This window comes from Plecotus auritus (genome assembly GCF_963455305.1).
Source record: "Plecotus auritus genome assembly, chromosome: 10".
In the NCBI taxonomy this organism is placed as follows: domain Eukaryota; kingdom Metazoa; phylum Chordata; class Mammalia; order Chiroptera; family Vespertilionidae; genus Plecotus; species Plecotus auritus.
This window is the reverse complement of record NC_137785.1, coordinates 12,191,581-12,218,317: the sequence shown is the minus strand read 5'-3', so window position 1 is coordinate 12,218,317 and position 26,737 is coordinate 12,191,581. Positions and strand designations below refer to the sequence as shown.

Genomic DNA, 26,737 nt, shown 5'->3' with positions numbered 1-26,737 from the left:
TGGAATCAGTGAGGGAGGAGTCACTTGGAAAGGAATGGGGTTCAGAAAGGGGTGAGGTCCAGTGAGGAGGCAGGAGCCAGGAAGGCAGGGACAGGGACCGGGAAAGACGGGTATCAGGTTAGGAGGGACAGGGAGGCTCGCCCGGCTGAGCATGGGGTCTAGAGTAGAAGGACAGAGCCATAGGTGGAAGGAGTATGAGGAAGGGAGGAGTCATTAGTGAGAAGTGGGCTGCGGAGGTAGTCTTGGAGCAAGTGAGTGGGTTTTAGGGCGTGGGCAGTCAGTGAGGGGGCAGGGCTCACCGGTGAGAGTTGAGTCTAGGCTAGGGAGTCGTGCCTAGAGAGGAAGCCAGTACTGGGAATGGGTTTGGGGCAGGGCCTACCAGCTATAAGGCGTGGAAAACGAGAATCCAGAAGCTGGGCCTGGGAGGATGAAGGCCCAGCCACTGAGAGATCATAACCAGGAGTCTGCAGGAGAGGTTGGGGCAAAGGCTAGAGCTGGCTGTGGCCTGGAGAGGGGCCTGCTTCCCCAGGGCACAGGAGGGGCCAGCTGGAGTGAATTTCTGGTAGCAAAGATCAGAATTGAAACTAGCCTAGTGTGCAGACTGAGAAGGAAAAGGGTCATCTACTAGGAGGTGCAGAGAAGGGGCGGGGCCTATTCAGGATTGGAGCCAATGTGACAGAGGATAGGGCCACCTGAGTGGGTGGACCCTAAATCTCCACCCGCTCCCAGCTGTGAGGGTAGGTGGCTTTGTGACTAGATTACTATTGCATGCTGGGACTTGTAGTTCTCTCCTGTCTAGAGCATTCTGGGAAAGGCCTCTGTCCAACTTGCTGCTTGTCTTTGGCATGGAGTTGGTCCACAGATTTGTGGGCAGATCACCTTCAAGGTGAACTTACAGTTTCCTGGCTGCCTTCTCTTGATAGACCAAGAGGTGTGGTCCCTCATGCCTCCGTTGCTGAGAAGTGTGATCTGCTCTGTTTATTGTCTCTTGGGCGCTGTGGCCCGCTCAGTGTACACCCATTCCCTTCTGGGAAATGTAGTCCCTCAGTGTCTTCCGATGAAATAGAGAGTGGTCCTCATAGCTCCATCTGTGCCCCCATTGAATGCTGGGAACGTGGTCCCCTCAGCACCCCTCCACCTGCGAAGGGTGAGGTCCTTTCAGGGTTTCATTGCATGCTGGAAGACCTCGTCCCCTCAGGGCAACTGCCCTCTCCCCTGCACATTTAACCATAGGCACACACCTCGGAGTAAGTCCACTTGCTCTTCTCATTGCATTTCTGGAAGATTTATTAAAGGCTGATTCTGTGCCAGGGGTGTTTTAGGTTCTGGAGAATACAATTGTAAAAGGATATATATATTCCCTGCTCATAGAGCTTGCATTCTAATTGGGTGACACAGACAAAAAAAACACACAACACAAATAATGCAATTCAATCGGTTCTGGAAGAAAGCAACAGGATATTGTAATGACTGAGATGGGGTTCCAATAGATGGCAGTCGGAGAAGGCCTCCCTGGGATGGTGACAACTGAGCTCACCTGAGGAACGAGGAGTGGTAGGTCCAGTGTGGAGGAGCTGGGGAAAGTGTCCCCACGAGAGGTAACAGCTAATTTGAATAGGCATAGGTGGCTAGCGGCTACCGTGTTGGAAAGCCCCTGGAGCAGAAAGGAACTTGATGTGTTTGAGAAAGAGCAGAGAGGTGGGGGTGCTGGGAAATGAGGTCAGAGAGGCAAGGGGGCCCAGTTCATGCAGGGCCTTGTGGGCCACAGAGACGGCTTTGGCTTTGACTGTAAAAGATAGAATCACTGGAAGCTTTTCAACCAAGAAGGGAAGCAATCCAATTAATATTTTGCAAAGATCACTCTGGCTGCTGTCTGGGGAACGGACTGGAAGATCCAAGAATGGAAGCAGAGATGGGTTGGGAAGCTGTTGTCATTGTCTAAGCAAGAAAGTGGTGACAGTGGGGGCGTGTGACAGGGGCAGTGACGAGGAGTGAACGGAGAGCCAGGAAGACTTGGAGATGGCCTGGCTGTGGGCATGAGGGAACGGAGAGAAAGGATGATTTAGCTTCCAAGCCTGAGCAGCTGGGTGAATAAAGAAAAGACGGAACAGGTCTGAGGTGAGGGAAAGATCGAGAATTCTGTTTTTGACATGTTAATTTTGAGGAGCTTCTTGGAAATCTAAGGGGAGATGTTGAATAGAAAGTTTTGTCCAGAGATGACAGGAGAGGGAGTGACAGAAGACAGGAGTCACCAACACCTCCAGCGCTGTCCAATAGAACTTTCTGCAGTGAAGATGGCCTGCAGCGGCTCTGTCCAAAATGGTAGCCACTAGCCACGCGTGGATGTTGGACCCGTGACATGTGGTTAGTGCAGCAGGGAACTAAATTTTAGTGAATTAAAATTTGAATAGTTGCCCTGACCCGTTTGGCTCGGTGGATAGAGTGTCGGCCTGCAGACTCAAGGGTCCCAGGTTCGATTCCAGTCAAGGACCCAGGTTCGATTCCAGTCAAGAACATGTACCTTGGTTGCAGGCACATCCCCAGTAGGGGGTGTGCAGGAGGCAGCTGATAGATGTTTCTAACTCTCTCTCCCTCTCCCTTCCTCTCTGTAAAAAATCAATAAAACATATTTAACAAAAAAAAATTGAATAGTCATAGTTGGCTAGTGGCTACCATATTGGATAATGTAAGAGACTGTGTTTAAACCCATGGATATGGATGAGATCACCAGGGAGAGAGGACATGGAAGGAAAGAGGAGACTAGGGCACTCCTGCGTTTAGAATTCTCACTGAGGAAGAGAATCCAGCAAAGGAAGCAGAGAAGGGGACAGGGAAATAGAAGGAAAAGTTGAGAAGGGCAAGTCCACTCAGCAAAGCTTCTTGAAACAGTACTTCCAGCAGCCTCGTTGCATGCTGGGAGATGTGGTCCTTCTCGGTGGCTTCTGGGAACTGTAGTTCCATCACTGATGGAGTATTCATTATGGTAATGTTACTCCTCTAACCGCTAAATCCCTCCATCTCAGTGGCTCACCCCAGTAAAAGGTATTTCTTACTCCTGTAAAATCCAAACAGGTGTTCCTGAATGGAGGTGGCCCCCCTCCAAGTGGTGACTTAGGGACCCTAGGCCTAGGACCTCAGAGTTCTCTTCTGAGTCCTCTGCAGCCGCCCTCAGATAGGGAAGAAAGTAAGGTGCATGGGGGAGAGTTTTAATGGATGAGCCCAGAACTAACTCGGTCATGTGGCTGACCCTCACCCAGGTCCAGCTCTGTGACGGGGCAGGAAAAGGAGAGGGGTTGAAACAGCTAGCCAGGGGTCCTCAAACTACGGCCCGCGGGCCACATGCGGCCCGCCGAGGACATTTATCCGGCCTGCTGGGTGCCGCTGACTGTCCTGCTTAGCAGCCGACTGGTCCCGGGCCCAGAGTGCGCATAGGAATTTGTTCATAGTTTTGTTTTTTAAACTATAGTCCGGCCCTCCAATGGTCTGAGGGACAGTGAACTGGCCCCCTGTGTAAAAAGTTTGAGGACCCCTGAGCTAGGCAGTCTGTCATATTGAGAGCCGTGACCCCCTGGCGGTGGCCGGGAGCTGTGTCCCTTTACCAGCTTCTGGGCAATGAGGTCCCCTCTCGACCACTGGGAGCTGTGATCCCCTGGTTGGTGGCTGAAGGCTCCTTATGGACGGACGCCTGGGAGCTGTGGTCTCCACATCCGGAGGCCTGACACCCCCCTTCTCCCCGCAGGAGAAGGGCTCCACCTTCCTGCAGCTGGGCTCCTCCACAGAGCAGCAGCTCCAGGTCATCTTTGAGGTGCTGGAGGAGTACGACTGGACGTCCTTCGTAGCCGTGACCACACGTGCCCCTGGCCACCGCGCCTTCCTGTCCTACATCGAGGTGCTGACTGATGGCAGTCTGGTGGGCTGGGAGCACCGTGGGGCGCTGACCCTGGACCCCGGGGCCGGTGAGGCCGTGCTGAGCGCCCAGCTCCGCAGCCTCAGCGCACAGATCCGCCTGCTCTTCTGTGCCCGCGAGGAGGCCGAGCCTGTGTTCCGGGCAGCCGAGGAAGCTGGCCTCACGGGGCCCGGCTACGTCTGGTTCATAGTGGGGCCCCAGCTGGCTGGAGGTGGGGGCTCCGGCGGCCCTGGAGAGCCCCTTCTTCTGCCAGGAGGCACCCCACTGCCTGCTGGGCTGTTTGCAGTGCGCTCTGCTGGCTGGAGGGATGACCTGGCCCGGCGTGTGGCAGCTGGCGTGGCCGTGGTGGCCAGAGGGGCCCAGGCCCTGCTGCGTGACTATGGCTTCCTGCCCGAGCTCGGCCATGACTGTCGTGCCCAGAACCGTACCCATCGAGGGGAGAGTCTGCATAGGTGAGTGGGGCTGGGGTGGGAGGGGGGGAGTCTGCATAGGTGAGTGCGGCTGGGGTGGGAGGGGGGGAGTCTGCATAGGTGAGTGGGGCTGGGGTGGGAGGGGGAGAGTCTGCATAGGTGAGTGCGGCTGGGGTTGGAGGGGGCGTGGGAAGACTCCGAGCCTGACTATGTAGGATACTCCCTGCCTGAGTGCCGTCAGATGGGTCATGTCCTCTGAACGTCAGTTTCCTTGGCTGTAAAGGAAGGGTGTAATTGAGTAATCGGGTCTCCTTTCTGGGGTTCAGTCAGATAATTTGGGAAAAGCACCTGAGACACAGTGAGTGTATTACTGTATTTCATCATTTTAAGATGCACATTTGTTCACAGTTTAATGTCTTTGAAATCAAGACGTGTCTTAAAATTGATCTTATCATGGCTTAACTGGAAGAGCTTCTTCCTTTATGCTACATAGAAATAATGATACATCTTCTTGATAGCATCTTAGGAAATACCCTAGTTAGAGTACAAGCTGAACTGAAGTAACAAACAGACTCAACAATCAATGCCCCAAACAAGAAAGAAATTTGTTCCTCTATCACTTAACAATCCAGAGATTTGGGGTCCAGGTTATCAGGAGACCCCATTGCTCCATGTGACCATTCAGGGACCCAGGCCCCTCCCACCTTGTTGCTCTGCCATCTCCTTTCCTCACAGTCAAAGCTGGGTCGTGGGCAAATCTGAATTGCAGGTCCTGAGAAGGGGGAAAGAGAGGAAGTGGAGAGCAAGCCATTTCCTTTTGGACGAGTAAGGTGGAAGGGACAGGTCTAACTCCCCATTGGTGAGAACGTCGTCAAGTCACGTGGCCAGCGCTGGCTTATTGGCTGTTTACAGACACGTGCATGCCCATTGCTTAGATCTGGATTCTGATTGGCTAATGCCTGTGCCTTACTGGTTGTTAGATGTTTTGAATGTGGCTCCTGCACGTGCTGTGCCCTGGGCTAGCTGCAAAGAAGATTGGGGAATGCCGATGCCAGCTGGGTAGCTGTGCGCCCAGCGTACACACTATTATTTTAAAACAGGAGAACGGGGTGGTGGAAAACAGCACCTCCACCACAGGGAGCTTTTTGAGAGGGGAAATTGATAGGCTGGGGGACAGAACAGCGGAGGAAGAGGCCTATATCCTGCAATGAGCTTAGGAAGAGGCGATGAGTGAGCAAGAAAGCCTAGGGGAGGCGAATTGAGAACCGGTGAGTTGAGAATCAGGATCCAGGGGGACAAGAGGGTGAGAAAAACATCCCTCGTTCATAAATACTTACTGAGTTCAGCCTGCTAGGAACTAGGGCTCATGCTGGGCGCTGGGAACACAGATGAAAAAAACCATGGGCTTCTCTTCAAAGAACGCAGGGTCCTGTAGGGGAGGCAGACACGGATGGGATAATGACAACACAGCGGGATGCTTGCAGTAATGGAGGTTAAATGGGCATCCGGGGAGCACCGAGGCGAGGACTGTCTCTGCCAGGACATTTTTGGTTGCTAGAAGCAGAGTCTCATTCAGATTTCCTCAGGGAAAGGGGGGTTTATCGGAAAGATAAACTCGCACAGAAACCCAGGTGTCAGGAATTGAGGCCAAGACACCCCCCTCCCCCCGCCGCCCCCACATTCCCTAGCTTGCCATTCCCGAAGGCTGTCCAGTCCCTTTCTTACGACCACTTACCCAGGACTCTGCTTCCTCCCCAAACTCATAATTTCTCTCATCCTGTCCACCACCCATCCCTCCAAACGTTACAGCTCATGTCCTCCCAAGAGGGGAATTCCATTGGCCCAAATCAGCCTTCCAAACTAGGCTACACAAGTCGTGGCTCAGCCTGTGGAGACAGGGAGGTTTCCGGGAGGAGGAGACATGTGAGCTGAGACCTGAAGGATGAATTGCTCACTCACTCACTCATTCATTCATTCATTCATTCATTCACTGAAAAGCCCTTTACATAGTCTACTATGTGCCACGCACTGCTTTAGGCACAAGGTTATACAGGGTATGTGGAGCTGAACAAGGCCCCTGCTGTCACAGAGCTTACCGCCTCAGAGGGGACAACAGAGAAAAGGAAGAAGAAAACACCAGCAGGTGATAGCTCCTCAGATGAAAATCAAACCAGTGGGATGTGATAACAAAAGTCTAGGGTGCGCCCTGACTGGTTTGGCTCAGTGGATAGAGCATCGGCCTGTGGACTGAAGGGTCCCAGGTTCGATTCCGGTCAAGGGCATGTACCTTGGTTGCGGGCACATCCCCAGTAGGAGGTGTGCAAGAGGCAGCTGATCGATGTTTCTCTCCCGTCAATGTTTCTAACTCTCTATCCCTCTTCCTTCCTCTCTGTAACAAATCAATAAAATATATTAAAAAAAAAAAAAAGTCTAGGGTGCTAGGTTAGGTGAGGTCATCAGGAAAGGTCTTTCTGAGTAGGAGAAATATGGAGATAAAGAAAAATAAAGAGCCCTAGCCCAGTGGTCAGCAAACTCATTAGTCAACAGAGCGGCAAACCGCGGCTCGCGAGCCGCAGTTTGCCGACCACTGCCCTAGCCGGTTTGGCTCAGCGGATAGAGCGTCCACCCGAGGACTGAGGGGTCCTGGGTTCGATTCCAGTCAAGGGCACATACCTAGGTTGTAGGCCTGGGTCAGGAGGCACGTCACGTGCAGGAGGCAGCCAATCACCGTGTCTCTCTCACATCGATGTTTCTCTCTCTGTCTCTCCCCCTCCCTTCCGCCCTCTCTAAAAATCAATGGAAAACTATCTTCGGATGAGGGTTAACAAAAATGAAATAATAAAAAATAAAGAGAAGGAGCCAACTACTGGCAGATCTGAGTGAAAAGAAGGGAGGGGACACAGCAGGTGCAAAGGCCCTGGGGCTGGAATTGCCTGCTTGCAAGACTAAAAGAAGGCCAGCGTGAAAAAGAAAAAAAATTAAAAATTTTTTAAATTTTAAAATGAGAGAGAAAAAAAGGCCAGTGTGGCTGGAGCTTAATGGGTGGAGGGCTATGATTAAGGAACGGAGAAGCACAATCGGCTCAGCTCCTTTAAAGATGTTTGGCCAGGTTAAGGGGTTTGGGTTTGATTCTAAAAGCAGTTGGGAAGAGAGAGAGTATTCCAGGCAGGGGAACAGCCCTGGGCAAAGGCCCAGAGGGGAGAAAAACTTGGGCAGCTTGGTGGCACACAAGAGCTCAGTGAGATGAAGGCAGGAGAATTAGGGTTTGGGGCTGATGAGGCTGTGGAGGTAGATGGGGCCACAAGGACCCTGAACACCAGGTTGAGTCTTGGACATTGGGAGTCTTGGACCTGGGGCACTAGGGAGCCATGGGTGGGTTATGAGCGAGGGAGAGATGGAGTCGATTTTGGGCATAAGAAGACCCCTTTGGGGCAGAGTGGGGAACAGACTGAAGGAGTGAGATTGGAGGCTGGAGGCCAGACAAGAGGCTGGGGCAGGGCCTCAGGATGGCTATGAGGATGGAGAGGAGGGGATGGGACAGAGAGATCCCAGGGGCAGGAAGGATGGGGCTGAGGACCGATGGCCTGGGCAGGGGGAAGAGGGCCAGCTGATGATCTGGCCCAGTGACCGGGGCAATGTGACAGGCCTACAGAGTGCAGGGTGTCATTGCATAGTGAAGATATGTGGGGTCCATGCCCTAGCTGGATTGGCTCAGTGGATAGAGCATCAGCCTGCAGACTGAAGGGTCCCGGGTTCAATTCTGGCCTGGGTTGCGGGTTCGATCCCCAGTGTGGGGTGTGCAGGAGGCAGCCAATCAATGATTCCCTCTCATCATTGATGTTTCTATCTCTCTCTCTCTCTCTCCCTCTCCCATCCTCTCTGAAATCAATAAAAATATTTTTTTAAAAAAAGATATGTGGGGTCCAGAGACCCTCGGGGGCTTCTTCCCAGAGGAAGGACATTTGAGCTGGGTCTTGAAGACAAAAGGATTGGTCAGGATGAGAAGGGACAGAATAAATGTTTTCCACGCAGAGAGCACAGCACTTGCGAAGGCCTAGAGACAGGAAACCGCTTGACATATTTGGGGACACTCAGTGTTAGTGGAACGCAAAGTGGGTTTGGGGTAGAAATAGTTGTTTTTTTACAATATATTTTTTTATTGATTTCAGAGAGGAAGGGAGAGGGAGAGATAGAAACATCAATGATGAGAGAGAATCATTGATCGGCTGCCTCCTGCATGCCCCAAACTGGGGTTGGAGCCTGAAACCGGGGCATGTGCCCTGACCGGGAATTGAACCGTGACCTCCTGGTTCATAGGTCAACGCTCAACCACTGAGCCACACCGGCTGGGCGAAAGAGTTTGAGGATGGGAAGCAATCAGAGATGGCAGGGGCCGGAGCACTCAGGGTCTCCACCGCCCCAAACTCAGGCTGAGGCTCTAGGACAGGGGTCCTCAAACTTTTTAAACAGGGGGCCAGTTCACTGTCCCTCAGACAGTTGGAGGGCCGGACTATAGCTTTTTAAAAAAACTATGAACAAATTCCTATGTGCACTGCAGGCCCGGGATGAGTCGGCTGCTAAGCAGGACAGGCAGCGGCACCCGGCGGGCTGGATAAATGTCCTCGGTGGGCCGCATGTGGCCTGCGGGCCATAGTTTGAGGACACCTGCCTAGGACCTTGTGTGTGAGCGCTGGGCAGCCAGGGGAGAGTACCCGGCAGAAAAGAGGCTTATGGGAGTTTTCAACATCTTGGAGGAGATTCCACGTGGGAGCTGGGGCTGGTCAGTTAGAAAGGGGCCTTCTTCTGTTTTTAGCCACCACGGTCCAGTCCAGGTGCCACAGGTCCCCTCCCTTTCTCCCGGGCAGGTACTTCATGAATATTACCTGGGACAACCGGGATTACTCCTTCAATGAGGATGGCTTCCTGGTGAACCCCTCCCTGGTGGTCATCTCCCTCACCAGGGACAGGACCTGGGAGGTGGTGAGTTCCCACCCTGACCTCAGGTTGGGAGAGGCCTGGACTGCTGGGTCCGGGGGAAGAACTGGGAGCCCAGACCTACGGGGAGGAGGGAGATGGGGCCCAGACTCCTGGATCTGAGTGAGAAGGAGCTGGGAGCCTGGGCCACGAAGGCCAGGACATTCTGGGAAAACCCCCCCCTCCCCCGGGAAGCCTGAATCCCCATCTCTCGGCCAAGGTGGGCAGCTGGGAGCAGCAGACTCTGCGCCTCAAGTACCCGCTGTGGTCCCGCTACGGTCGCTTCCTGCAGCCAGTAGATGACACGCAGCACCTCACGGTGGCCACGCTGGAGGAGAGGCCCTTTGTCATTGTGGAGCCCGCCGACCCCATCAGCGGCACTTGCATCCGAGACTCTGTACCCTGCCGGAGCCAGCTCAACCGCACCCACAGGTGACAGCCGGGGCCCAGGAGTTCCAGCTTCAATATCTTCCTCCTGCCCTGCCCGTTTTTGCTCAGTGGTTAGAGCGTCACCCGTGGACTGAAAGGTCTCGGGTTCGATTCCGATCAAGGGCACGTATCTGGGTTGCAGGCTCCATCCCTGGCTCTGGTCATGGCGCGTGCAGGAGGCAACCAATCGATGTGTTTCTCTTACATCGATGTTTCTCTCTCTTTCCTTCCCTCTCCCACTCTCCATAAAATCAAAGGGAAAATATCCTCGGGTGAGGATTAACAGAAAATAAATGGAAATATAAATGGGAAAGTATCCTCAGATCCGAGGATTAACAACAACAAAAAGTCCTCCTCCCTTGAAGCCCAGTGGTCCTGACCCAGCCCCTCCTTCCTTGGGACCCAGGACCCTCACCGCCCTCCAGCTTGGTGACCTTGGACAAGTCCCATAACTCCTTTGAGCCTCAGTTTACCCAGAGAGCGCTAACCTTAGTTTTAGCTGCTGCTTGTCCCTCACTCCGTTACGACGAGCGTCCCCAGTGTCCCCAAGCCTGCTGTTCCCCGCAGCCCTCCGCCGGACGCCCCCCGCCCGGAAAAGCGGTGTTGCAAGGGCTTCTGCATCGACATCCTGAAGCGGCTGGCGCAGACCATCGGCTTCAGCTACGACCTCTACCTGGTCACTAACGGCAAGCACGGGAAGAAGATCGACGGCGTCTGGAACGGCATGATCGGGGAGGTGAGGCGCATGCACCGGGCCGGGGTGCCAGGACGGGAGCAAGGAGGGGGCCCGAGGGGGCGGGGCCACCGGGGGGCGAACTCTGGGGCTGAGGGACTTGACTAAACCAAGGGAACGCCCGGATTTGAAGGGGCGGAGCCACCAGAAGGACCCTCCTTGGCGGGGGCGGGGCCAAGAGAAGGTACCTTGGGGCGGGGGCGGGGCTTGGAAAGGTGGACCTCCTAGAAGGGGCGGGGCCTGGAGGATGGAGCCCAAAATTTAGCTGCAGGAGCAGGGTGCGGTCAGAGTCACCTCTTCCCACTCCTGTTCCCAGGCCCTCACCTCCACCGTCCCTGCCCCACTCTGCGTCCCCCTCCCCCACCCACCCACCCTCCCAACCTCTCTCTTGCGCTGTCACTGGTCTCCTCCTGGGGCCCGTATTGTCTGCCTCCCGCGTCTATCTGCCCGAGCCAGCCGGGCGCCCTCACCCCCTCCTCGCCCTCACCCCAGGTGTTCTACCAGCGCGCGGACATGGCCATCGGCTCCCTCACCATAAACGAGGAGCGCTCCGAGATCGTGGACTTCTCCGTCCCCTTCGTGGAGACGGGCATCAGCGTGATGGTGGCGCGCAGCAACGGCACCGTGTCCCCCTCGGCCTTCCTCGGTGAGCCGGGGCCCCGGGCGCCAGGCTGGGGCAGCTGTGTGCCCGGTCCCATCTGGTACTGCCGATACTCGCGGGGACTCCGTGGTCAAGTGGCTTCACTTCTGAGCCTCAGCTTCCTAATCTGCAATATGGGAGAAGTCATTCCCACTACCAGAAGCATTTTGATTACGAAGCTAAGCAGCTTCGGGAGCCTTCTCTCACACAGCCTCTTCAAGGCCCTGGGCCTGGTTTTGTAGTCATGATTCTGTATTTTTCAAAAATATTTTTTTATTGATTTCAGAGAGGAAGGAAGAGGGAGAGAGAGAAACATCAATGATGAGAGGAAATCATTGATTGGCTGCCTCCTGCATGCCCCCCACTGGGGATGGAGCCCACAACTCGGGCATGTGGCCTGACGGGGAATCAAACCATGACCTCCTGGTTCGTAGGTCGTTGTTCAACCAGTGAGCCACGCTGGCCAGGCTGTATTCTTTTTTTTTTTTTTTTTTTTTTTTTTTTATTGATATTTTACAGAGAGGAAGGGAGAGGGATAGAGAGTTAGAAACATCGATGAGAGAGAAACATCGACCAGCCGCCTCCTGCACACCTCCTACCGGGGATGTGCCCACAACCAAGGTACATGCCCTTGACCGGAATCGAACCTGGGACCTTTCAGTCCGCAGGCCGACGCTCTATCCACTGAGCCAAACCGGTTTTGGCTTTTTTTTTTTTTTTTTAATATGTTTTATTGATTTTTTACAGAGAGGAAGGGAGAGGGATAGAGAGTTAGAAACATCGATGAGAAAGAAACATCGATCAGCTGCCTCCTGCACACTCGCTACTGGGTATGTGCCCGCAACCAAGGTACATGCCCTTGACCGGAATTGAACCTGGGACCCTTGAGTCTGCAGGCCGATGCTCTATCCACTGAGCCAAACCGGTTAGGGCCAGGCTGTATTCTTTTTTCTTACCGAGAACCCTCCAAATTGTATGAGCTTCAGGCCCCACAAAATCCAAGTCTCCCCAGTATATACATATGAGATGAGGAAGAGATTAGCATGGTACCAGCACAGGGTTGGTGCTCAATTCACCCACCAGACAGTGTTTTTTGAGCACCTAGTGTGTGCCAAGCTCTGAGCTGCACACAAATCCCCACCCTCTAAGAGCTCTTGGCCTCCTGGGGGAGACAAAATAAATTCTTTTTTAAAAAAAAATATATTTTATTGATTTTTTTACAGAGAGGAAGGGAGAGGGATAGAGAGTTAGAAACATCGATGAGAGAGAAACATCGATCAGCCGCCTCCTGCACACCTCCTACTGGGGATGTGCCCGCAACCAAGGTACATGCCCTTGACCGGAATCGAACCTGGGACCTTTCAGTCCGCAGGCCGACGCTCTATCCACTGAGCCAAACCGGTTAGGGCCAAAATAAATTCTTAAAGGGATCCAGGGACAAAATCAATTAAGATGGTGACCAACACTACAAGAAATTCAGTTGGGGGTCAGGGAGGGAAGGAAAGGAATAGTATTGGTGCTGCGGTGGTTGGGCAGGCAGGCCCCTTTACGGAGGCAACTCGGTCCTGTGTAGATCTGCCTGGAAAAGCATTGTAGGCAGAGGGAACAGCAAGGACAAAGGGGGCGATGTGCACGGAGTATTTGTGAAATAGCGGGGGGCCTGTGTGACTGTAGGCACGGAGCGAGTGAGGGGGGTGGCCGATGGGCCTTGGTAGGAAGACTGGGTGTTCCTCTTACTGAAATGGCAAGGGTTTCAACCGCAGGCGGTGGGAGAAAGATGGCAGCGAGGGTGAGACAAGGAGGCAGTGAGAGGTGAGAGGAAGCTGACACCCCGGTGAGTTGGGCTTTGAGCTGGATTGGAACAGGATAGAGAGCTCATTTACTCCGCTTGGGGAAATAGAAGGAAAAGTCTTGTCATTTCCCGCTCGCTGTCTGAGTCTGAGCAAAGCTCCTGGCGGGGGAGGCGCTGGGAGAGGGACAGCTTCCTTTGTGTTTTGTTTTTGGTACTTTCCCCAGCGATGTCTCTTGTGGCTTCGTCTTGGCACCGAGGTCTCTGCAGGGCATCTGGAGATGCACCGCGCGGGCCCCGCTTTCAGCAGGGGAGTGACAGGGTCATAGGCATGACCCACCACGCTGCCCAGTGGAGATGACAGGCATGTCCCCAGATGCTGCAGGGACAGTCCAGGGTGGTGACTCTGCGGTGACAGGGGCAGTCCTGGCCGCTTGCACTTGGCCCAGGGAGATCAGAGCAGCCAGTACTCATCTCAGGGGAAGGGCTTATTGTCAGTGAACTCCAGAGGCCGCGTGAGGAGGGGGCACAGGAACTCGAGTCTGTCTGATGGACACATCGGGATGGCACCTCTGGAGGGGAGCTGTGGAGACTGGGGCAGAGAAGGTGTGGCTAACTGTGAGGTCTGGGTGGGTAAAGCAATGGGTTCTTGAGTGATCTGGCTGGAGAGGAGGGCGGGAGCAAGGCTGAGAGTGGGGCTTTGTCCTGGGGTGCTAGGGAGCCACGGAGGACTGTGAGCTGGGGAGAGGTCAGGTAACCTCTCAATGTAGAAAGAGCCTCAAGGGCCATGGAAAGGGGGGGCAGGCTTGAAGGGAGAGACTGGGGAGATGGTCCAGGAGAGGGGGCAAGGCCTGATCCAGGAGTGGGGACAGGAGGATGGGGCTGGGGACTGATAGGCTGTGGCTGGGGAGGGAGAGAACGGGAGAGAGAGAGGATGTAAACAGGGGGTTGGTTTGTGACCGAATGGATGGTGGGACTCCCAGGATGGGGAACCTGGGAATTGGTGCCAGGGTGTGGGGCATGAATGGCCTGGCGGGGGGGGAGGGGGTGGCCAGGGGAGATGGAGACTCGGGTTGGAGCTCAGGAATCGTATTTAGAAGACAGTTTCTATTTGGTGCTCGGGACCACAGGAATGGTTGAGATGGCTGTCTTTGAGAGAGACTGGCTCTCAGGGGCCTGTGTGGACAGCGAGGCTGTTCCTGACATGGGAAACTTGGGAAGAGGACAGGGTAGGACAGGGTCAGATCTGGGCTGGACCTTGGTCACATGTCTGTGGTTCCCCAATCTTTTGCTTGGCTGAACCATGACCACACACCCCCTTGTCCCCAGAGCCCTACAGCCCGGCCGTGTGGGTGATGATGTTCGTCATGTGCCTCACCGTGGTCGCTGTCACTGTTTTCATCTTCGAGTACCTCAGTCCTGTCGGTTACAACCGCAGCCTGGCTACCGGCAAGCGTGAGTCCCCTTCCTCCATCACCCTACCTCAGAGCACCTGGACCACAGAGAGAACTACATTTCCCAGCAGGCATTGGGGTAGAGCTATGGCTCCTTGAGGTGGCAGAGGCCTCAGGGGCCACTGGGAATTGTAGTTCTTTCTGCTCCCTCATTGAGCAGAAGGAATTTGGGGTCCATGTCCCCCCTCCTGGTCCCCTGCAGGCCCTGGTGGCTCTACCTTCACCATTGGAAAATCCATCTGGCTGCTCTGGGCCCTGGTGTTCAATAACTCAGTGCCTGTGGAGAACCCCCGGGGTACTACCAGCAAAATCATGGTGCTGGTGTGGGCCTTCTTCGCCGTCATCTTCCTCGCCAGCTACACAGCTAACCTGGCCGCCTTCATGATCCAGGAGGAGTACGTGGACACCGTGTCTGGGCTCAGTGACCGAAAGGTGTGTGTGTTTGGGGAGGGGGGACTTGGCTGGGGTTGGAGGTCACAGGCCTTGTCACGTGGGTGGGCAGAGGAGGATTCCTGGGGGTCTCCTCCCAGAAAGAGTTCCAGAATGGAAGAGTCCTGGAGCCCACAATGAACTATTTAAGTATTCCAGGGGGAAGAGTGTTGCCAAATGTTCACGGGGCAGCAGTGCCACATGGGGTAGTAGACCATCATTCCTCTCAAACTGTGATGAAGAACTGATTCTTGAAATTTCTAATCCAGTGGAGACCCATGCTTTTATGAAATACAATCGAAATGAATTACTAGAAAAGTAAAATTTAAAATGGAGACATGCAAAATTAAATTGCTCTAAATGCTGACTCTCGATTTCTGTACTTGCCTCATCGGGGGTCACTTAAAAAATAATAATACAAGCCTGTCCCCTCTTTCCATGGCCCTTCTGTACTTGCCACATCAGGACCTCTTAGAAGGTTGAAAAATCCATTCAATGGATGGCCACAAGCAATTTATTTAATGCAATTGAATAGAATAGAAAATACGTTTGACTGCATCTTATGAAATAAGCATGAGTATGGCTTTAGGAAACGTTTGTCTAGTCACATACACACTCGACATTGAGCCAGCACACACCTGTCTGGCTACGTCTGTTGTTAAAACAGTGAACTAGCCCTGACCGGTTTGGCTCAGTGGATAGAGCGTCAGCCTGCAGACTCAAGGGTCCCAGGTTCGATTCCGGTCAAGGGCATGTACCTTGGTTGCGGGCACATCCCCAGTAGGGGGCGTGCAGGAGGCAGCTGATCGATGTTTCTCTCTCATTGATGTTTCTAACTCTCTGTCCCTCTCCCTTCCTCTCTGTAAAAAATCAATAAAATATATTAAAAAAAAAACAACAACAACAACCCAAAAAACAGTGAACTATTTCTGAGGAGATTGGTAAATAACAACTGCCCCGGCTCCCCTCCTCCCCCGTGCCTGCCCCTGCCCCAGGGACCCAGCAAGTTAAGGGTTAATGCCTGGCATATCAGGGCCCTCTGGGACCCTTGAAACTCTGTAGCCAGTGTCTTTTTTGACTGGACCACGACCAGGCCATGCTGGATGTAAGTATTTTAATATTACTGATTAGGTGTATATGTAATTCATGCACAGGTGGGGTCCCTAGGCCTGGCCAGCGATCAGGGCCGATTGGGGCCTTCCAGCTGCCGGCTGGGGCCTGCCTTCCTGCCAGCTGCCGGAGGGGGCCTGCAGGCTGGGACCTGCCAGCCAGAGAGAGGGACCATGGGAGGTTGGCCAGCCACAGGGAGGGGTCAGGGGAGGTTGGCCAGCTGCGGGAGGTTGGCTGTGAGAGCCACTGACCACCAGGGGGAAGCTCCTGTGTTGAGCATCTGCCCCCTGGTGGTCAGTGTGTGTCATAGCAACCCGTCATTCTGGTTGTTCTGGCGTTCCAGTCGCTTTGGCTTTTATATATATAGATGGGTATAGGTATAGGTATAGGTATAGGTATAGGTATATGAATAGGTATAGGTATATGAATAGGTATAGGTATAGGTATAGGTATAGGTATAGGTATAGGTATAGGTATATGAATAGGGATAGGTATAGGTATAGGTATAGGTATAGGTATAGGTATATGAATAGGTATAGGTATAGGTATAGGTATAGGTATAGGTATAGGTATAGGTATAGGTATAGGTATAGGTATATGAATAGGTATAGGTATAGGGATAGGTATAGGGATAGGTATAGGTATAGGTATAGGTATATGAATAGATATAGGTATATGAATAGGTATAGGTATAGGTATAGGTATAGGTATAGGTATAGGTATAGGTATAGGTATATACCTGCAAATGTATAGATATCTGTGGGTGGGCAGTAGTGTTTCCTACTATAGGCCACTGTGAGCAAGTTTGAGGAACACTTTTGCACTGGGGTGTCCCCTAGCTGGAATGGACATCTGGGTGGAGTACATCCTTACCCCGATGGCCCCAAGGGGGCGCCCTAGTAACTCTCCATTCTGCCCTAGTTCCAGCGGCCCCAGGAGCAGTACCCGCCCCTGAAGTTTGGGACGGTGCCCAATGGGTCCACGGAGAAGAACATCCGCAGCAACTACCCCGACATGCACAGCTACATGGTGCGCTACAACCAGCCCCGCGTGGAGGAAGCGCTCACGCATCTCAAGGCAGGGTCAGCGCAGACTGGAGCGGGAGGGGGCGGGGTGGGCCGGGCGCCCTGCGGATGCTCAGAGATGGTGAGGGGTGATTTATTGGCATTAGAGGTCAATGCCGGGTGGGTCAGCTTGGAGGGCAGAGGTCACTGAGAGTGGGAGTGAACTCCCAGACATAGTAGGGATCCAATTCAAATCCTGGATTTGTCTCTTCTTGGCTGTATGTCCTTGGGCAAGTCACTCAACCTCTCTGAGCCTCAGTTTCCTCCCCTGTAAAATGGGCATAACGGGAGGACCTACCTCATAAGGCTGTTATAAGAGCTACTATAGTTATTATTACTAGTTAACGTATTATTTTGTTATTATTGTTAGCTAATCCATGCAAAACAGAGCAGTGCCTGGCGTGCTGTAGGTGTTTGCTGCTACCATCATCATCATCATCATCATCATCAGAACTAAACTCACGGGAATGAATATTTGTATTATTATTTTTTAAAATTTATTTTAATATCAGTTTCCCCAAAAATAGGGATAACGTTAAGTTCTGGCCCCAGAGTACAGTCCAAGCTGAGCACAGTCACTCTCTCCCTGTCCCTCCTTTATTTAGTCACTCAGCATGCATTTGCTTTCTTAGCCCCTATTCTACACCAGGCAGTGGACAATTAGACCACAGTTCTGCCCTCTGGGAGCTTAGGGTCTAGAAGTAGGAAATGAACTATAAATATGCAAGCAGAAAAACCAGCAAGATTATTTTAGAAAGTCATGGTAACCTAGAGCATGACTGAGCTGGGATATATTCACCAGAGTGTTCAGGGTGGGCCTCTCGGAGGAGGTGACTAAGTGAGGGTGCTAGCCAGGTGGACTTATGAAGGCGAGCCTTGCAGGTAGAGGGGACAGGGTGTTTTAAGGGGCTGAGCCGGGAGTGGCATTGGCTTATTGGAGGATCAGTAAAAGGCTAACATGGCTGAATTATGGAGAGCTGAGGTCAGAGGGTAGATGAGAGGAAGATGTGGGGTGTGACTCCTGAGTCAGAGGTCATGGTTGTGTTTTATTCAAGGGGCAGTGAGAAGCCATGGGGAGGGGGACTTTGAGTAGAAGAGAGGTGTGATTTGATTTGTCTGTAAATCCCCCTTCTGGCTGCCATGTGGAGAATGGATGGAGGGGGGCATCAGTGGGACCAGTGGGACCAGCTATCATGTCCTTTAGAGCAGCGGTCGCCAACCTTTCGGACCTCACGGACCACCCGTTGGCGACCGCTGCTTTAGAGCTCCTTTCCCCAAGGCCCATCCTCTGCTCACCCTCCAGGAGCCACTCCTAACCAGATCCTGTTGACTCCTGTTTTGATTAGAATTGTTGGGCTGCAAGATAAGAAACCCGATCAGTTTGGTTTCTGTAAAAGGAATGGGTTTGCGTAAGGATACAGCAGCGTCTCTTAGCACTAGTTGCAGAAAGTGAAGCCCGGCCGGTGTGGCTCCGTCGTTGAGCGTCCACCTATGAACCAGGAGGTCACAGTTCGATTCCCAGTCAGGCACGTGCCCCATCCCCAGGGAGGGGTGTGCAGGAGGCAACAGGTCGATGATTCTCTCTCATCGTTGATGTTTCTATCTCTCTATCCCTCTCCCTTCCTCTCTGAAATCAATAAAATATTTAAAAAAAAAGAAAAGAAAGTAAAGCTAGGCTTTGAATGAATGTGAAAGCCATTCATTCATTTTAAAAATATTTAAGATTACCAGGCACAGTTCTGCACTGGATAATGGTAGTCAACAAAATAGTTAAATTTCTTGGATCTGTTAGGAATCCTTAAACAGACAGAGGTGTTTTGTTTTGTTTTGTTTTGTGGTGTTTTGTTTTGTGTGTGTGTGTGTGTGTGTGTGTGTGTGTGTGTGTGTGTGTTTATCTCTCACAAGAAGCCCAGGGCTTGTGTGATAGCTCAGAGATACCATCAACAATCCAAACTTCGTTACGTCAACCGGGGAGACAGACCTTCGTGCTCATTTTGGTTGCCTCGTGATCACAATATGGCTGCTGCCTCTCTGAAGCATATCTTGGTTCCAGGCAAGAAGGAGGAGGAAGAGTAAAAGAGTGGAGGATGTTTCTCCTGGCAAGATTTCACCTTTTTATTGGGAAAAGTATGCTTTTCGCAGGGACTTCTGGCTATTTCTCAGAATTCATCAGATGCCTTCTCCTAGCTGCAAGGGAGGCTGGCAAATGACGTTAGCCTTCCTGCCTCTGTTGCGGAAAATGGCAAAGAAAGAGGTTGTACATAGAGATTATGGTAGCCAAGCCATCAGCCAGGGTCAGGCCCTCATGCAATTTGTATTTTGCCACCCAGCAGCTTCTCGCTGGCATCTTGTCCTCTCTTGCAATTTCGGGGGGAGGGGGGTCACATGGTCCCTTGTCTCCCATCTCTTTGCTTTCCCTGCAAGGCTCCCCTTTCTGATACCGTGAACGTCAGCACTCTCTTACCATCGCCTCATTTTCTCTCTCATCTCCTGTGACTACTGTTTTCTCTGCCCAACTTCCACCCCTTGGGGGATTGCCACTTGCTCCTTGGCCCTCTCCCCTGAAGCGCCGTTAGCACGCGCTGGTTTTGTTACAGGCTTTTCTTCTTTAACACGACGTTGGGCAGGCCCCCTGCTAACCCTGGCAGGGCCGGCCCGAGAGGACACACGCAGGCTCACATACTATTTAAACTTTATAAATCAAGCTAGCAAACCGTCCAACTTGTTGGATCCTCCTGCCTTGACAAATATACCTTAACAAGCAGAAAGGCTAGTAAGTTCCAATTTAGGATTCTCAGAGTTCCACGGCAGAACCTGACGCCTTGTCTTCCTACCCAGATCTGTTCTCTTGCCTTTTCCAGCTCCTCAAAGGCAGCCTGCCTTCCTTGGCTCGGGGCCCTGGGTCATTGACTCCCCTACTCTGACTGACCTTTCCCCACCCTCTTATAAGGACCCTGAGATTCTATCGGGCCCACCTGCATAATCCAGGCTCGTCTCTGCATCCTAAGACCCCTAATTTAATCACATCTGCATCCTCCTTCGAAATGTAACGTAACACATTCACAAGGTCTGGGCGTTAGGGTGTGGATATCTTTGGGGGGGCTATTATCCTACCTACCACAGTTTCCTAGCGATTCCGGGTGGGCACAACCCCTTGGCCCCTGGGACTCTGGCAGGGGGAGGTGAAGAGAAGAGTTCTCAAAAACATGGGTCCCACAGCAGCACTGCCTTGCTGCAGGCCTAGACTGCATATCGAGTTTGGAGAATCGTGAGCAGGGGTGTTAGGCCACAGCACAGAACAGGAAAAATAGTTGTTGATTTTATTTATTTGTTTGTTTGTTTGTTTTTTGGTTAATCCTCACCTGAGGATATTTTCCCATGGATTTTAGGGAGAGAGTGGAAGGGAGAGGGAAAGACAGAGAAACATCCATGTGAGAGAGACACATCGATGGGTTGCCTCCTGCACACGCCCCGACCAGGGCCCTGGCCGGGGAGGAGCCTACAACCGAGGTACATGCCCTTGATGGGAATTGAACCTGGGACCCTTCAGTCCACAGGCCGATGCTCTATCCACTGAGCAACACTGGCCGGGGGCAAAATAGTTGTTTTTAAATTGTGCATTGATTCCTCCTTCTCTCTAGGGACCAGTTTCCAATTCCTCCTTCTCTCTAGGGACCAGTTTCCATATCTTTCCGTATAATGCCAGGATTCTGGTGTCCCTCCCATAGCCAGTGAGTTCCTAACAGTTTCCTGGGGTGCTTAACAGCATTGGTTTTAAAACCAGATGGTCCTGGGTTGGAATGGGAGGTAACCCCTTACTTGCTGTGGGGTAAGTTAATTCAGTCCCTGAGCCTTCATTTTCCCCTCCGTAATATGGGGTCTACAATCCCACTGGGTCACCACATGGCCCTGGAGCAAGGAACCTCAGAAGCCAAGGTCCCTGCTTCTCTTCTCCGTCTCTTCCTCTCCGCGGCCGCTTGCTCTCATCTCCGTCTCTCTGCACATATCGGCTCCTGGCTTCCGCCGAGCCCACGAATCCTATATGGACCCCAGTTTCCATGCAGCCTTTTAGTTCCAAGGTCCAATCTGAGCTGATGCACGCCTGTGTTCAGTTTCACATCCCGCTAGTGAGAATCCGATTGGTCGAGCTGGGAGTCAGGTGTCCATACGAGGGCCAATCAGCGGCGGTCAGGCTGAGACCCGGTCACGTGGTTCTTGGGCTGCCACTTCCCTGCTCCCTGCGGGTTCTCCAAGGTGCCCTGCGAGCCTCCAGCGGCTAAGCCCCGTGGCCCCTCAGCGCACCACCCCCCTCCGGCCCCCTCCCCGTCTGGATGACACCCAACATTTGCTTATTGGTAAAAATAAGAAGGTGAAAGATTTCTCCCCTCCCCCACCCCTTATTGATTCATTGCTGATGGTTCGATGCATTTCCTCCGGCATTTTTTTTCTAGAGCAGAACTGGGGAACTACAGATTTAATTAAAATTTTTCTAGGATCCACAGTAAAAGAAACAGGCAATATTAATTTTTTTAATATATTTTATTGATTTTTTACAGAGAGGAAGGAAGAGGGATAGAGAGTTAGAAACATCAATCAGCTGCCTCTTGCACACCTCCTACTGGGGATGTGCCCGCAACCAAGTTATGTGCCCTTGACCGGAATCGAACCTGGGATCTTTCAGCCCGCAGGCTGACGCTCTACCCACTGAGCCAAACCGGTTTTGGCGGGCAATATTAATTTTAAGTATGCGTTTTACTTAACCCCAGAATCTCCAATATGGTACCATTTCTATATATAATGTAAACATTAATGGAAATGTTTCCCTTTTTTTCTTTCTCTTTTTGTATTTTTGAGTTTATGTTCTACTCAGAGCATATCTCATTGGGACCGACCACATTCCAAGGGCTCCATAGCGACATCTGGCTAGTGGCTGTCACTCCCAACAGTGTCTTTTTACTTCTTTTGCTATTTCCCTTCCCTTCCTCTATCTTCTTCTTCCTTTTTCTTTCTTTCTTTTTTTAATGTTTTCATTGATTTTTAGAGAGAGAAGAAGGGAGAGTGAAAGAGAGAAACATCGATGGGAAGAGAAACATCCATTGGCTGCCTACTGGTGATCCCGAAACCTGGGCATGTGCCCTGTCAGGGAATAGAACCAGGGGAGTCTTGGTTCATGGGTTGATGCTCAACCACTGAGCCACACCAGCCAGGCTTTTCCCCCCATATCCTTTCCCCCTCCTCCTCTTTCTCTTACTTGTACTTCTTCCCCTTCTTCCCCATCTCCATCCCTTCCTTTGCTTGCCTGACCCCCAGGTGTCATCTGAGTTTCCCTGACCTTAGGATCTAAAAAACATTGGCTCCACCCCTTCCCCTCCCCACCCTCCCCCGCCGCAAAGAATTCTGCAGATGCCTGGCCTTTCCAGGGTCACCCTGGCTTCAAGCTCCTTTTTGCCGGATTTAATTCCCTTTCTGAACCATCTCACTGGCCCCAGTGTGTCCGCCCAGCTCCAGAGCCTCTTAACCAGGATGCACCCCTCCCTGCATCCCCACAACAGCCCGCTGACGCCAGGCCTGCGCTGCGTGCTGCATGGAGACTGGGATGGGAAGGGCTCCGGCGCGGCACTGACCGGTAGATGTGCAGCACCAGCTGCTTGTGGGTCTACATTAGTTAGTAGCCACAGAAAAGGCATAAAGAGAAACAGAGGGAATGAGTTTGAATCATATATTTTCACTTAACCCGGTTATTCGAAATATTATTGTGACATGTAATCAGGAAAAAAATAGTTGAGACCTCTGACGTATTTTCCCCACAGGAAATCTTTGCAGTCCGGCCTGCGTTTTACACACACGTCTCAGTTCAGGCTTACCACGGTTCAGGTGTTCGGAGCAGCCACAGTGGCGTGTAGCTACCTAAGGGGCAGCCCAGGTGTACAGCATCCAAATGCAAAAAGTTTCGCTCAGCCGGCATGGCTCAGTGGTTGAGCGTCAACCTATGAACCAGGAGGTCATGGTTTGATTCCCCATCAGCGCACATGCCTGGGTTTCGGGCTCCATCCCCAGTGTGGGGCGTTCAGGAGGCAGCTGATCAATGATTCTCTCTCAGTCATTGATGTTTCTATCTCTCCCTCTCCCTTCCTCTCTGAAATCAGTAATATATATGTACATATATATTAATATATTTTATTTATTTTTTACAGAGAGGAAGGGAGAGGGATAGAGAGCTAGAAACATCAATTAAAGAGAAACATCCATCAGCTGCCTCCTGCATGCCCCCTACTGGGGATGTGCCCGCAACCAAGGTACATGCGCTTGGCTGGAATCAAACCTGGGACCCTTCCGTCCGCAGGCAAACGCTCTGTCCACTGAGTCAAGCCGGTTAGGGCAGTAAAAATATATTTAAAAATAAAGCAAGTGCAAAAAGTTTCATAATGAACATAAAACGTAAAAGAGCTCTGGCCACACACCCCGCCCCTCTCCCTGGACTTTTCCACTTCCTTACTCACCCCCAGATTCCTCCCCAGCCATCCAGCTGACTCATCTCTCCCCTCTCCCCCTTCTTCCGTTCGGTCCTCTTCAGCCCTCCCTCCAGGAAGGCCCCTGGGATTTCCAGATCCTCTCCCTCTCTGCGGGCAAAGCAGGCCGGCTCTCCTAGGCTCCGCCCACCCACGCCTACTTCACGGCACAAAGTGCCTTCCCGTCCCATCCCCAGGAGGCAAGGGGAACTTCCTCTTTTACTTCTGCAGGCAGCCCTCACTTCCCCGGTCCATTGTGTCCTTACTTTCAGAGAGTGAGAATTCAGACTGGTGTGTAGGAGGGGGAATCCCACATCCCGAATCTACTTGGTTCCTGACTTTGGGAGAGCAGGTAACTCTGACCAGCAAAGGAGACCAACCCTGTCTAAAAAAAAAAAAAAAAAAAAAAAGGAATTCAAATCTATACCATCCTTGAGTTCAGAGAACTGGGGAATCCCTGTACTATTTTTTTTCCATCCAAATGTCAGCTCCAACCCCAGCCCTTACTGAGTAAAAATAGCTTGAGACTTCATCAGAGTCTTTTTATATTTTACTAGAGGCCCAGTGCACAGATTTGTGGGGTCCCTTGGCCTGGCCTGTGGGGATCGGGCTGAAACCAGCTCTCTGACATCCCCCAAGGGGTCCCGGATTGCGAGAGGGCGGTTCTCGGGTGACGCACCCTGGAATCAGGCTCCCTCCTCTCTGGTTCTGGGTGCATCACCCTAGAACCGCAGCTGCCAAGTCACTGCAGCTCCTGCATTGAGCGTCTGCTCCCTGGTGGTCAGTGCGCATCATAGCTACCGGTTGAACGGTCGGCTGGTCACTTAGGCTTTTATATATAGATCTTTCTTTTAAAATATGTTTTTATTGATTTGAGAGAGAGAGAGAGAGGAAGGGGGAGGGAGAGAGATCGAGCCCATAATCCTGGCATGTGCCCTGACCATGTGCCCCAGCTGGGAATTGAATCGGCGACCTCTCGGTGCATGGCCTGATGTTCAACCAACTGAGCCACACTGGCCAGGGCATATCTTATCTTTTCTTATTGAGATATAACACACAAATCTGAAGTGTGAAACTCATTGTCTATACACGCACCATACCTCCATGGGGCCACGTAGATTAAGGCATGGAAGATGTCAAAGTCCCCAGAAAGCTCCCCTCTGGGCCTCCAGTCACCATAGAGTCTCACTGTAAACTGGTTTTGCCTGGATTTGAATATTGATCCCACAAACAGAGTCCAACAGTGTGTACAGCAGCCTTTGTGTCTGGCTTGTTTTTGTTTTTAAATATATTCTATTGATTGATTTTTTACAGAGAGGAAGAGAGAGGGATAGAGAGTTAGAAACATCGATGAGAGAGAAACATTGATCAGCTGCCTTCTGCACACCCCCTACTGAGGATGTGCCTGCAACCAGGGTACATGCCCTTGACCGGGATTGAACCTGGGACCCTTCAGTCCGCAGACCGACGCTCTATCCACTGAGCCAAACCGGTTAGGGCTGTGTCCGGCTTGTTTTGCCCACGTTACTACCAGGTTGTTTGTCTGTGGCTGTATCCCACTGGGCACAGAATTCTCCCATTCTACTGTTGGTGGGTTTTGGGGTTGTCTCCAGTGCTTGGCCATGATGAATATTCTACTACAAACATTTTTGTACAAGTCTTTGGAGGACGTACATGTGCCTTTTTCTTGGGTAAATCCCCACGGGTGGAACCACTGGGTCACAGGGCGATGGACGCTTAGCTTCAAAAGATCCTGCCGAGCGCCCTGACCGGTTTGGTTCAGTGGATAGAGCATCAGCCTGTGGACTCATGGGTCCCAGGTTCGATTCCGGTCAAGGGCATGTACCTTGGTTGCGAGCACATACCCAGTAGGGGGTGTGCGGGAGGCAGCTGATCGATGTTTCTCTCTCATCCATGTTTCTGACTCTCTATCCCTCTTCCTTCCTCGCTGTAGAAAATCAATAAAATATATTAAAAAAAAAAAAAAGAAAGATCCTGCCGAGCATTTTCCCAAACGGTCGTACCCATGTCCCCTCATCAGCCGTGCGGGAAAGTGCCGCTCGTCCCGGATCCTTGCCAAGGCTTGTATCATTCCCAAACCTTTTAAATTTACAACAGCATTTGCTACCTAACAACACTCACGTAAGTTCATTACTTGTTTGCTAGGGCTACTGCAACAGAAATGCCTTGTCTCACCGTGTGGAGGCTACACGTCCTCCTGGCTCCTTCGGAGGCTGTGAGGGGGCGATGTGTTTTCTGGCTTCTCTCTGTGGCCTGTAGGTGACTGTCCTCCCCGTGTCCTCACAACGTCTCCCATCCGTGTGTGTCTCTATGTCCCGACTTCTGCCAGGCCTATTGGATGAGGGCCCACCCCAATGACCTCATTCAACTTGAGTCACATTTGGAGGCACGGGGGTAGGACTTCAATATATGAATGTAGCCCAGCTGGCGTGGCTCAGGGGTTGAGCATCAACCTATGAACCAGGAAGTCACGATTTGGGTTCGATTCCCGGTCAGGGCACATGCCCAGGCGTGCAGGAGGCAGCCGATCCATGATTCTCTCTCATCATTTCTATCGCTCTCTCCCTCTATCCTTCCTCTCTGACATCAATAAACATATATTTAAATATATATATATGAATGTTGAAGGACACAATTCAACCTGTATTCATAGGTGAATATTATTATTCCCATTTTATAGATGGGGAAACCAAGGCACAGCACGATCCCCATAGCTGCTGGGTGGCAGAGCTGGGACTTGATCATCGGCCATCCGACTCCCAGCCCAGCGTCTCAGCCTCTCCAATACGTTGCCTCCTGGGCAGTGAGAGACCCAGAAGCCTCGTGGATTCACAAGGGGTACCCCTGTGTGTCGTGCTGTCGCCTCTGCAGATTTCTTGCTTCTGCTGCATCCTATTTCTCTCTCCAGTATTCTTTTTTACATTTTTTTCCTAATTTTTAGTTCTATTTTGTTGTTGTTGTTAATCCTCACCCGAGGATATTTTTTCCCCATTGATTTTTAGAGTATGAAAGGGATGGAGGGAGGGGGAGAGAGATAGGGGTGAGAGAGACACATCAATTGGTTGCCTCCCGCACTCACCCCCACCCTGCCATGGATCGAACCTGCAACCCTTCTGCAGGGGCTGATGCTCTAAGAGCACACCAGCCAGGGCTTTTAGCTCTACTTTTTAAAATATGTTTTTATTGATTTGATTTTATTTTAGATTTTATTGATTTTTTCTTTTTTTTAATAGAGAGGAAGGGAGAGAGGTAGAGAGTTAGAAACATC

At 51.9% G+C, this 26,737-nt stretch overlaps 1 protein-coding gene across 3 annotated transcripts in view; it reads left to right on the top strand.

The window, feature by feature from the left end:
- GRIN2D (glutamate ionotropic receptor NMDA type subunit 2D) overlaps nucleotides 1-26,737 on the top strand; it is a 44,459-nt gene that overhangs the window by 5,272 nt on the left and 12,450 nt on the right. For all 3 annotated transcript variants that reach the window (XM_080645085.1, XM_080645084.1, XM_080645086.1), the window contains 8 exons: nucleotides 3,740-4,359; nucleotides 9,183-9,297; nucleotides 9,512-9,723; nucleotides 10,288-10,456; nucleotides 10,946-11,099; nucleotides 14,212-14,337; nucleotides 14,539-14,768; nucleotides 16,797-16,957. In XM_080645085.1, coding sequence (XP_080501211.1) covers nucleotides 3,740-4,359; nucleotides 9,183-9,297; nucleotides 9,512-9,723; nucleotides 10,288-10,456; nucleotides 10,946-11,099; nucleotides 14,212-14,337; nucleotides 14,539-14,768; nucleotides 16,797-16,957 — 1,787 coding nt within the window. The remainder of the gene's footprint in view (nucleotides 1-3,739; nucleotides 4,360-9,182; nucleotides 9,298-9,511; nucleotides 9,724-10,287; nucleotides 10,457-10,945; nucleotides 11,100-14,211; nucleotides 14,338-14,538; nucleotides 14,769-16,796; nucleotides 16,958-26,737) is intronic.